This window comes from Harpegnathos saltator, unplaced genomic scaffold (assembly GCF_003227715.2).
Source record: "Harpegnathos saltator strain DR-91 unplaced genomic scaffold, Hsal_v8.6 scaffold8, whole genome shotgun sequence".
Classification (NCBI taxonomy): Eukaryota; Metazoa; Arthropoda; class Insecta; order Hymenoptera; family Formicidae; genus Harpegnathos; species Harpegnathos saltator.
The window spans coordinates 139,363-152,157 of record NW_020230648.1 but is presented as its reverse complement, the minus strand read 5'-3'; the positions used below and the strand labels follow the sequence as shown (position 1 = coordinate 152,157).

General features: G+C 39.9%; 1 protein-coding gene across 1 annotated transcript; it reads right to left on the bottom strand.

Moving 5' to 3' along the window:
* Positions 1-3,958: 3,958 nt before the first annotated feature.
* Positions 3,959-4,609, bottom strand: LOC112590412 (uncharacterized). Its single transcript, XM_025306784.1, has 2 exons — positions 4,320-4,609; positions 3,959-4,226 (listed from the first exon to the last, which is right to left on the bottom strand). The coding sequence occupies exons 1-2, from the start codon at positions 4,457-4,459 to the stop codon at positions 4,019-4,021; spliced, it is 348 nt and encodes a 115-aa protein (XP_025162569.1). The 5' UTR covers positions 4,460-4,609; the 3' UTR covers positions 3,959-4,018.
* Between the last annotated feature and the right edge of the window lie 8,186 nt (positions 4,610-12,795).

Genomic DNA, 12,795 nt, shown 5'->3' with positions numbered 1-12,795 from the left:
TGTTTCCTTCTTCAGCTTTTATATGTGGAATTAACAGTGAACCTTGTAAGAATATCCTGACTACACTTTACATAACAATTTCACAAGCTGCAAAGAAAAAAAAAGACAAGTTAAAGTTTAAAGATATTTTGTCTCTTAATACAAGATATATGTTATATATAATTCACCATATAACATGTGTGGCCTGTGCGCAAAAGCAGCTTCTCCATTTAATTGTTTGGTCCAAAGTAATATTGGATTGGCAACTAAGTGATTGCGGATTTTGAATAAGAATGAAAATTCAAAATTTTTAATTTGCTTTTTTAAATTTTTTTCAATGCATGTATGCGATACATTGAGCTTCTCTGCAATATCACGTGTTGTGCTATGACGATCTGAATCGATAATGGCCTTGATATGGGTCTCATCGACTTCAACTGGACGGCCAGATCGTTGAGCATTTTTCAATGAAAAATCACCAGAACGAAATCTGGCAAACCAATTTTGACACTGCCTTTCTTTCAATCAAGGTTTCATTCCCATATACGGCACATAACTTCTTGTGTGCTTGCGATGCGTTCTTGCCTTTTCGGAAATAATACAATAAAATATGTCTGAAGTACACGTCTTGCTCTTCCATTTTTAAATTGGGATAAAAACAAAACTAAAGAACTAATCGATATAATTTTTGTACTAAATGAAAGGTAGAAGTCTAAACAATAAGAAAAAAATATAGGTTAGGTACTTTGAACACGTTAACGAAACAAAAGAAAGTATAAAATCCATCTGTTGACAAAATCCGCAATCACTTAGTTGCCAACCCAATAGTTTCTTGATCGACGTTACAGAAGGATAAGGTGTCCCGTTCAGTGTCATGATTTGCCACAAGATATTCTTCTACCATCTAGAAGAAATGGTGGTAACAGGTGGTGAACAGCGAGAAACAAACGGTACGTGATTACCGAGTGGAATGAAATTAATTAATCATAAACGATTTTCATCAATTCTCGAAACGTTAATTTCGTTAATACAAGTTATTTTAATAGAATTAAGTGGGTTAAATTACTCACACGTCGGACTCAGTGATGCAAACACGGTGAACGAGAGCTTGCGGCGCTATTCACTTTACCAGGACCATTCATCCGTTAGCAATTTTCAGTAGGTATGTATTCATCTGTGACAAGGAAATTTTTGGTGGCAAAGTACTTCATCCCTCATGCCACTTGGTACGTAAAGGAAATCAGGTCTTTCTGCGTCTTCCAACGTCTTCTGCTTTTTAGCTCATATTCTGAACGCTGATTCGTAACTGCATGTGAAATAGTCACCAGGCACGAACTCCAACACAACATACAGCAGATCATTTCGTATGCAGGCGGCCAATCCACATCCACATTGATGTACGTTTGATATGCAATTTATTTTGAATAATTAGAATAACACAATTATACAAAGAATAGAAGTTTTTAAGTTAATGCGTATGAATATTTGTCAAAGTAAAAAAGAAATAGAATCCTCTCTCTCTTTCTCCTTTTTTTGCTTTGAAAAATATACATACACATTAATTTATCAACTTGTATTATCCAATTTGTGTCATTGTAATTATAAAAAGAAGAAAATATTTTCCATTGCATATCGTCGTATGTTGAACGAAATGTGATGCTTTTATTGTACTCGGTGCGACGTTAAAAAGCGCCGTGTCGTATATTTCGAACACGACAGGTTCCCACGTTTGAAGCATCAAAATTGGCACTGAAAAGTGCCGGTTCGTCTGACGACGCAGACAGAAACCAACCACCGGTTTCTCTTCCTTCTCCTCCCCCTCTCCCCCTAACTCTTCCTGCTTCCTTCTTCTTCCTCTTCTCATTCCGTCCCTGCGTTCCTCCACTGCACCTTCCTGGACGTCCTCCCTGCGTTGCTTCATCGCGTTGTCCCTGCGTTGTTCCATTGGACTTGCATCAGACAATCTAGATCCTACGGATGAAGCATGTATGAAAATAATGTACAAGGAAAAGTATAACTGTTACAATAAAAGTACCAATACATCAATATATATCTATACATCTTTTATGTACATTTAAATAATGTTGTTACTCGTCGTCACTTGTTTCAACGTCGCCCTCGTCTGGCTTGTCATTCCATAAATTATGGTCCGCTTCTGCGCAGATGTTTCGTCTGCATGGTCCACGCATCCTGTTCCGATGTCTCTCCTTTGCTACACGCAAAGATTCCGGCATCTGCATCTGGAATTCTGATTTAAGTGGTCAGTCAAAGTGCCAGTTCTAGCACAAGGCATCTGCAAAAGAAGCATAAGGTATATTATAAATAAACTATTAACATTTCTTTTTCTGTATAACATTACAAAAATGTCTTACCATAAATCGCTTGGACCAGCCGAGTATTGTACAACGGTCATCGTCCTTCCTCGCGACCGAACCATGTAAACGACTGTGTCAGCGAGTCGGATAAGCCTTCTTTTAAACACAGGTTGATGGCTTCCTTAAAGTGAAAGCCACCGACATATTGAGAATAATTAACCTAAAAAAATAGTTACAATAAATATAATGTATAAATATTTCTTTTCTAACAGCAAGGTATTTATGTCACTTACAACATCGGAATAATCTTCTTCGGTAAAATTTTCGAATTCGTCCATCCCGTTGTAATGTTGAAATGGGTAATGTAGTCCGGCTTTTGTGGCGCAGAATGGCGATCCTGGACGCATTTCAATATTTTCTGCAACAATCCATGCGATTTCCTGAAAATAAAAACATCAAATACAGACATACTTTACATATACCGATAATCATGATGTACGAATTACTTACTTCATGTCTGTCTCCATAACCTTCAATCGGTCCTCCATAATCTTCAATCGTTCTTCTATTTTCCTGTAAGTATAAGTAGAATAGTAAGACGGGTTCTAACTCAGGAGTGCTGAGGGGGACGCGGGGAAGCGGGGAACTCAGGGCATGGTGTATGACGTCGCTCGGAGAAGGGGAACTCATGGTGGGACGTCACGCAAGATGGCGACCGTGACGTCACGCATACGTCACGAGAAAAAAATGTATTGCGATGTAGGTAGACTCGAACCCGGGCCCTCGCGATTACTATCCAATGCTCCAAAGCTCCTAGATCACCGTCGCCTGTTGCTATTAGACGTCTAGTAAAGGTTCTTAGAGTGGGCATGATGACGTCACGAGAGAAAAAACTGTCGGGACGCTGCTGGACTCGGAACTTGGGCCCTCGCGGTTACTACCCAATGCTCCAAAGCTCCTAGACCACCGTCGTTTGTTGCTAATAGACATCTAGTGAAGGTTCTTAGAGTGGGCATGATGACGTCACGAGAGAAAAAATAAATCGAAACTAGGTCAGACTCAAACCCCCCTGGCCCTTCGTTTACTGCGCCATATCGAATGTCTATCGAACGTCTATCGAACATCTATCGAACGTCTATCGAACATCTATTGAACGTCAATGGAACATCTCTCGAACGTCTAATAAGCATCATACCGCAAATAAAGAAGTATTTTTATCAACACAATTACCATATAAAATCCTAAGAAAGGGTATAAGGGAAATTTGGAAGAAAGGATGTGGCCTAAAGTAAAAAAAATGTATCATAATATATATCAAAGTAATTTATTTCTCAGAATACCAAACAGCTCATAGCTTCGTGCAAGATATCTTTCGAAGCACATGCCAGCAGCTCGCAATCAATAAGTGACTCACCGTCAAAGGCAGCGCTTTCACGTATCGCTTTTACCGCATAGCACATTTCGGTAATTTTTTTTTCTTGAAGAACTTTTACAAAAGTTAGAATTCTTGATTTAAGCAGATACGACTGTTCAGACAACTGCGTATATATATGATCAATGCAATATTCATAAGTAAATAACTTGTTCATTATAGCAGGACTTAAATACAAACACTTAGAAGATTGCATTAATTTTACAATTTTTGAACTATTTAGCTCGAACAATTTCACTCCTAAATTTTGAATCCGTTGCGGAAAGTATGGGTTGCGCGCTTCCAGAAGTCGTTATACAGCACTACGATTTTCCATCAGTTTTCCCCAAGTGTCTGGATGTAATATTAGTTCATTATCGCGATTGTCACCGAGGACTATTTCCACGACGGGATGGAGTCGATATTGCACATTGAGTCCAATTTCCAAATACTTATGAGACGTTGCAGTCAAAGCATATCTGCGCTCCAAGATGCGAATAGCATGACATGGCTCAGGAATGCTATAAAAATACAATGTAAATGTTATATACATTTAAAAAATTCGGTCGGGAAAGTGCATACAAAGTACCAGCCAAATTCACATTGATACTCACTTCTTACGTTCCATTTTGCATAGTGGCTCCTCGAAACATTCGTCGTTTTGTTTCCACCTGGGGTGATCCTCATCCTCATCTGCATGTTGAACAGGCGTGTAATAATTTGCTTGTGCAGTATTCACTTCGACATCGGACATTTTGGTTTACTGTTTGTGGAAGCTACTGTCGAACCTTGTCTTTTAACAGAGCGACTGTCGAACCGTGTCTTTACAGAGCGACTGATGCAGCACTATGCAGGAGCTTCTTTAACGCAGGCAAGTTTTCCTCTGAGTTTCCCCCGCCAATGTTACATCCCCTCTATCGTTTTCTTCAGAGTTCTCAACACGTATGCACGCACGCACGCACGCACGCACGCACGCACGCCCCCCCCCCCCCCCCCCCCCCCCCCCCCCCCCCCCCCCCCCCCCCCCCCCCCCCCCCCCCCCCCCCCCCCCCGCACGCACGCACGCACGCACACAGGCAAGTTTCATCGACAATGCTGCATCTCCTCCATCGTTTTCTTCAGGGTTCTCAACATTTCTAATGCACATATCAATATATCTTTTGAAACTAGATAATAATTCTCTGGCACAGCGTTGTAGCCAGTCAATTAAACAGTCATACGTCGATGAAATAATATCAGTCATGGTGCATCGCAGTACGACAGAAAATAATACGTAGTACAGAAATGTGCAATATTTATACTTTTATTACAATTTGTAAACGCTGCAATATAATGGTGCTGTGTATTACAATATCACATTTTGACCAAAATATTTTTGTCAGTCGTCGACCCCCCAGACTGCTGATACCAAATCGTACGTCTACAAGTACTATTGTGGTATTAGATAAAGAAAGGTATGCATATCTTAGCATAGGGTGCATTCTGTGAAGAACTTAGTGTTGCTACGTATTACAATATCACATTTTAACCAAAATATTTTTGCCAGTCGTTGACGTCAGACTGCTGATACCAAAATCATAGGTCTACAAACCTATTATTGTATCAGATAAAGAAAGGCATGCACTTAGGCGTGCACTTAAGCATGCACTTAGGCATACAAAGTCCATAACGTGTCGATATGAGTTTAAGACCTAGAAATGTGTTTAAAATTTCGCCGAAGAAGTTTCCCCGAATTTTAATAACGGCATGTATTTTTGAAAGAATGAAGGGCTATAAAATGTTCAAAGCAGAACATTCTATAGTTTAGCCGAAGACGAGCAGAGCGCGCAGTTACAGTGTGTTTACAACGTTTGCTAGAAAAATGGCAGAATCATCATCATCATTATCATCCGTAGAACACGAGCTGCAGAATCAAGCCGCTCGATTAGGCTCGCTAGACGAATACCTCGCATGGGAACAAAAGTGCGATGAGTGTCTCGAGTCGTTGAAGCAGCATAGCCGAGTCAAACAGCCACGGCTATCGGTTAGTTCAGCACACTCGATAGTTACTCGCATAGCGCAACTCGAGGGTTTAAAAAATACTTTGCGCAAATGTTTCGTATACGCAGAAGCCGGACATTCGGAACTTTTTAGGCGAGAAATCGATAGAGCGTTCAATAGTCGCATATCAACCGGGGCGATTGTACCAGGTGTACAAGTATGAAATGCGGATTTTTTTCCAAAGAAAAACACGTTAAATTCGGAAGAATGATAAAAAGTGGTTTATTCAAAATATGCTCCATTGCTAGTTACACATTTTTCCCATCTTTCGGGTAATTTGTGGATACCACGCCAGTAAAGATCTTCCCCTTTTGCCGCGAACCATTCATCGATCCATTTTTCCACATCTTCGAATGAACCAAAGCGCTGCTCAGCAAGTGCGTGGCCCATCGATGCAAACAAGTAGTAATCGGAAGGAGCCAAGTCTGGTGAGTAAGCCGCATGGGGTAGCACTTCCTAGTTGAGTGCTTCCAACATGTCACGAACCGGTTTTGCCGTATGTGATGGAGCATTGTCATGGAGGAAAATTACCTTGTGTTGCCTTTGTCGATATTCTGGTCGTTTTGCGAGTAGCGAACGGTTCAAATCGATCAATTGTTGTTGGTAGCGTTTGATATTAACCGTTTCACTAGGCTGTAACAGCTCATAATAAACAACACCTTTCTGGTCCCACCAAACACAGAGCATCGTTTTCCTACCAAAGCAATTCGGTCTTGCGGTTGATGTGGATGGTGTGCCTGGGTTTATCCATGATTTTTTGCGCTTCGGATTCACAAAATATATCCACTTTTCATCCCCAGTAACGATACGATGTAAAAACGACTTTCTTTTGTATCGTTCGAGCAACATTTCAGATGTGGTTTTGCGCCTTTCCATCTGCCTCTCGTTTAGCTCATGTGGTACCCATCTGCCGACCTTCTGAATCTTTCCCATCTTCGTAGGCGATTGGAAACAGCTTGTTGACTAACGTTTAATTGCTCTGCAAGTTGTTTTTGTGTTTGTGAATCGTCTTCGTCCAATAATGCTTGCAATTCCACATCTTCGTACTTTTTTGGCGGTTTTCCGTGTTCCTTGTCTGCAACATCGAAATCACCATTTTTGAAACCATCGTTCACACACATCTTGCGATGGAGCATGTTCACTATAAGCTTCTCGAAGTAATCGGTATGATTCAGCAGCTGTTTTCTTCAAATGAAAACAAAAAATTAATGCTGTTCGCAAATGCTCTTTATTTGGCATAAAGTTCGACGTATTGAACACAGCAAAACAATACTATGCAAACACTTTTTCAACTTATCACTTGTGGGCATTGACTCTTGTTGATACACAACAAAATGGCATATATGTAAAATTTTTATACTCAATGCTGCATTGGCGCACCATCTGTTGTCTCAAATCCGCACTTCATACTTGTACACCTGGTAAATACAGACTATATCGACCCTCTTCGATTTCTCCAAGATGTGAAGAATATCGTGCTCGAGCATGTGCGAAGCGTTATGAAGAGACACGGTAGCGTAAAAGTGAACACTGTGTTCAACGGTGAATTTGTGGCGGGTGATAAACGCGCGAACAAGAGCATCAATACAAGGAACATTGGACTTCTTCCTACATCCGATTTAGACAATTGGTTCGTGACATGTATTATCGAACCCACTTTAGCGTCCATGGAAGAATTCCAGGAACGAGATAGCGGGTGGGCACTCTCGCGCATACTCGATCTGACCGTTAATGTTAACAAGTACAATCTATTGCATGCGGGATATCATATCGAGTTACCGCGCGAAATAAAAATGAAGCGGGCTACAATCAACGTGCAATCTATGGACAATGCATGTTTCGCATGGGCGATGGTTGCAGCGTTATGTCCAGCTGACAAACACGCAGATCGTCAATCTTCGTACCCACACTATACATCGGTGTTGAATATGCAGGACATTGAATTTCCAATGCGCATAAACCAAATTAAAAAGTTTGAATGGTTGAACGATATCTCTATCAACATATACACTATACAAGATAAAAAGAAGCAGGAAAAATCATATACGATCGTTCCGATACGTTTTGCTGATTGAGAAGGAAAAGCATGTAAATTTGTTATATATGCAAGATCCATAAGACCACAACGTGGGACACTTCATGTGGATTAAGAATTTGTCTTGCCTTGTGAGCTCACAATTAAATAAAAAGAAATGCAAAAAATATATATGTGATCCGTAAGGATATTTTATGAATGATATTTTATGAATACAATATATAAAAATACACTATAAAGAAAAAACTCATAATAATCATTTTTCATTACAGTTGTTTACATTATTTTCATACAAATGAAAAACTGGAGAGTCATACTATAGATTGTAGCAAATTGAATGACTGCGCCGTCATCCTGCCGAACGATGACAACAAATGGCTCAGCTTCACCAACTACTGCAGGAAGGAGCGGATCCCGTTTATAGTTTACGCCGACTTGGAATGCATTCTGGAGAAGACACCGAGGGAAGAACAAACGAGTTCGTATGCGTATCAACATCATAGCGTATTTAGTATAGCATATTACGTGCGATGTTCCTACGACGAGTCATTATCCGCGTATCGATGTCGTCGCGATTCGGATTGCATCTCATGGTTTGTCAAAGAACTTGAAGAACTGGCACATCGTGTAAAGGATATTTTGTCCGCAAATGTCCCCATGGAAACTTTGTCGAAAGAACAGTGGGAAACATTTCGAAACGCTATGCTGTGCCATGTGTGCGAGAAATCATTCGCAAAGGATGATACACGCGTGCCCGATCATTGCCACCTGACTGGACGGTACAGAGGTCCCGCGCATTCCAATTGCAATCTAAATTATCGAGACAGTTATTGCATTCCCGTGGTCTTTCACAATCGCTTATCCGATTATGATTCACACTTTATCATCAAAGATATAGCAACCGCGTTCGAAGGTTCAATCACTGTACTACCGATAACCAAAGAGAAATATATTTCATTTACAAAGACTGTAGGAAACATGACGGATAGTAAGAATAAATGGAAAAATTGTATACAATTGCGGTTCATCGATTCGTACAAATTTCTTAGTACTAGTCTCGATAAATTGGCATCTTTTCTCGACAACGATAAATTAAAAATTTTTCAGTCCGAATTTTCAAACTTTGTCCGACAAGGATTTTGATTTATTGACGCGAAAGGGTGTTTTTCCGTATGAATATCTTGATTGCGCGGACAAGCTGCAGGATTGATGTTTACCGCCGCGCGAGTCATTTTACAGTTCGTTGACGGGTGACACGGTATCTTACAAGAGGAGGACGCATCGACCGGGAAACGGTTTGGAACGAAACTTACGGAGTTAATAGTACTTGACTACTAATAACTCATGGTAATAGCATACGACGCAATACTTCTTCGTTTTAGAGAAAAAACGGTCCAAAGAAAAGAGCCAGCAAAGTGTATGAGTTAGTAAGAAAGTTACTCAACGAAGCGGTGTAGCGCAGCAGCGAAGGTAACGGACTACCGAGGTGACGGCTGAGGTTCGATCCCTGCTATATGGTTTTTTTTATTCTGTAAGCATAAAAATGAAACAGAAAACATTAATAAATAATAAAACTGCGTTTCTTAAATATATTAGTGTCTGTTAAATATATTATTAATGATTTAAATTGCAAAAAGACCGTAAATCTTATCTATAAAATATATAGTGTATGAGAAAATTTTTATATAATAATTACAATGGAAATAGGAATAAAAATATTGTTATGAAATATATAGGAATGCTATTAACCCTTTGCGATCGATGCCGCCACAGTGGCGGCATTCGCAAGTCGTCGTAGAAGTCAATGCCGCCAGGCTGGCATTCATGATCGCCTGGCGTGCGGCACGGCAAATGAGGCTAGCGATAATGAAAGAAAACTATCCTCCCAGTGCTAGATTCAAATGTTTAGATCAACTTACAGATATCCATGTTTATCGATCTCTTCGAAATCGGCCGATCGCAAAGGGTTAAACTAGTATGAGATAATTTTTCGTAATCTTGTATCGTATATATAAAATATTTATTTCTATTACAACTCTTTCTATGTTGTGTTGAAGTCGTGTTGTGTTGAAGTTGTGTTGTGTCTTTTTCTCTTCTGGAAATCCCCCTCCAAAAACTTCCTTTGTGTCATTCTAAACGATCGTTAAGAATGACGAAATGATTCGAGCATCGGAACAGTTGTCAGTAGAGCAAGCAGCAGTGTGCGTTTACTAGTGATACAGAGCAATTCGGTGATCATATTTAAATTACATATATCATAACAATGTCAGAGAATCCTTCAACAAGCAAAATAGTTGATGTAGAATCGCTAGAAAAAAGATCTTTTGAAAATGAAGATTTTAAAGGTAAATTCACTAATGTTCTCGTATATATGAATTCTATTTACGAGAATAATAAATTATTATCGAAAAATCCTCCAGCGAAAATATAATATATTTTTACTCCTATTTCCATTGCAATTATTATATAAAAATTTTCTCATACACTATATATTTTATAGATAAGATATACGGTTTTTTGCAATTTAAATTATTAATAGTATATTTAACAAACACTAATATATTTAAGAAACGCAGTTTTATTACTTATTAATGTTTTCTGTTTCATTTTTATGCTTACAGAATAAAAAAAAACCATACAGCAGGGATCGAACCTCAGCCGTCCGCTCGGTAGTTCGTTACCTTCGCTGTTGCGCTATGCCGCTTCGTTGAATACCCTTCTTACTAACTCATACATTTTGGTGGCTCTTTTCTTTAGACCGTTTTTTTCTCGAAAACGAAGAGGTATTGCGTCGTATGCTATTACCATGAGTTATTAGTAGTCAAGTACTATTAACTCCGTAAGTTTAGTTCCAAACCGTTTCCCGGTCGGTGCATCCTCCCCTTGTGAGAGCGATTACGCGCACGCCGCGAACATCTGACAACGGTTTGCCATTCAAACCTTGGGCGAATATAACGACTTGTATCTGAAGACTGATGTCTTGGTGCTGGCCGATACTTTTGAAAATTTCCGCAATAGTTGTATCAAAAGTTATGGGTTAGATCCCTCGTATTATTATACTTTGCCTGGTTTTACGTGGGATGCTATGTTGAAGCATACGGGCGTTAATTTCGAACTGCTCACTGATATCGATATGGTCATGTTCATCGAGCGCGCTATTCGCGGTGGTCTCAGTCAATGTTCCGGTAAATACGCAAAGGCTAATAACAAGTACATGCAGTCTTACGATCCATTGCAGCCATCATCATACTTGATGTACTTCGATGTAAATAATTTGTACGGTTGGGCAATGTGTCAACAGTTGCCATACGCCGAATTTCGAGGGGTTGATGATGTATCGAATTTCGACGTATCATCAATCGCACTAGATTCACCTATAGGTTACATTCTGGAGGTTGACTTAGAGTATCCGCAACGTCTGCACGACGCGCACGCTGACCTACTGTTCTGTCCGACGCGGGGCAAACCGCCAAATAAAAAGGAGGACAAGCTTCTTGCAACCTTATGCGATAAGCAGCGTTATGTGATTCATTATCGCAACCTGCAGCAGTGCACGCGTCACGGTCTTCGTATTGGAAAGATACACCGCATACTCAAATTTGCTCAATCCCCATGGCTCCGCGATTATATTGAACTTAATACGCAGTTTAGAACACGTGCGACAAACAATTTCGAGAAAAATTTGTACAAATTGATGAACAACGCGGTATTCGGCAAAACCATGGAAAACGTTCGCAATCACGTAGACGTAAAACTGTTGACAAAATGGGATGGACGATACAGTGCTGAGGCAATGATCGCGAGACCAAATTTTCATAGCAGAAGTGTCTTTTCGGAAAATTTAATCGCCGTTGAGCTACGTAAACTCGAGGTGAAATTCAACAAGCCGATCTATGTGGGTATGTGTATCCTTGACATATCCAAGACCTGCTTTTACGAATTTCATCACGAGTACATGTCTCCCCTGTATCAGAACAGATGTAAAGTAATGTACACCGATACTCACAGTTTAATCTATCATATCCAATGCAATGATATTTTCGAGGACATGAAACGCGATATTTCTAAGTTTGATACAAGTGATTATCCCGCTGATAACGCGTACGGTATACCGCTTGCCAACAAAAAGGTACCAGGTCTGATGAAAGATGAAAATAACGGAGCGAATATAACGGAATTCGTCGGACTCAGAGTAAAGATGTACGCGCTGAAGGTAGACAGCAAAAATGACACGAAGAAGGCGAAAGGTGTCAAGACCAACGTCGTAGCGCGAACTATAACGTTTGATGATTATATGCAGTGTCTGAGAGACGAGGTCGAAAAGCAACGTCATCAGTCATGTATACCATCTAAAATGCACAAAGTCTACACCGTGTCCGAACTGAAAACTGCTCTGAGTCCGTATGATGACAAGCGGTATATCGTACCAGACTCAACAGACACTTTACCATGGGGACATTACAGGATACAATTGTAAACTAAAAAAAAAGCGATCATTGTGCATACATGTATATTGTAAAATGAAAAGCGATCATTGTACATATATTTGTTTGTAAGAAATATTGTTAACTATAATAAAAGATGGTTTATTACAAGCTGTTTATAATAGGATATTGTAATAAAAAGTGTTTATAACAAAGAATTGGTTGCAATACATTTTCTTTGTGTATCCAAGAGTTGTGCGAGTCGTCAAATCCCAACCATTTCACTAAAATTTTGTCGCCGCTTTTTCGCAACATCTTTTCCACGAGATAAACGTCAGGATTAGCAGCGCGATGCAGTTCATATTCGTAAAATTCTCCGGCAATAGACTTTCTGCGAGAATCCTCAAGCAGATAGGTCGCTGGATTAGTTGTCTGCACTTTGACGATTTTAAGCACTTCGGTTGTCCAATTCGGTGTATAGCCTTTTTCAAAGATGATTTTGAATTTGCTCACGCGTACCAGATCACCCACTTTGAATCTCGCAGGCGCAGCGATCTTTACGTTGTTGTAAATTGTAGGAGGTGTAGGAGC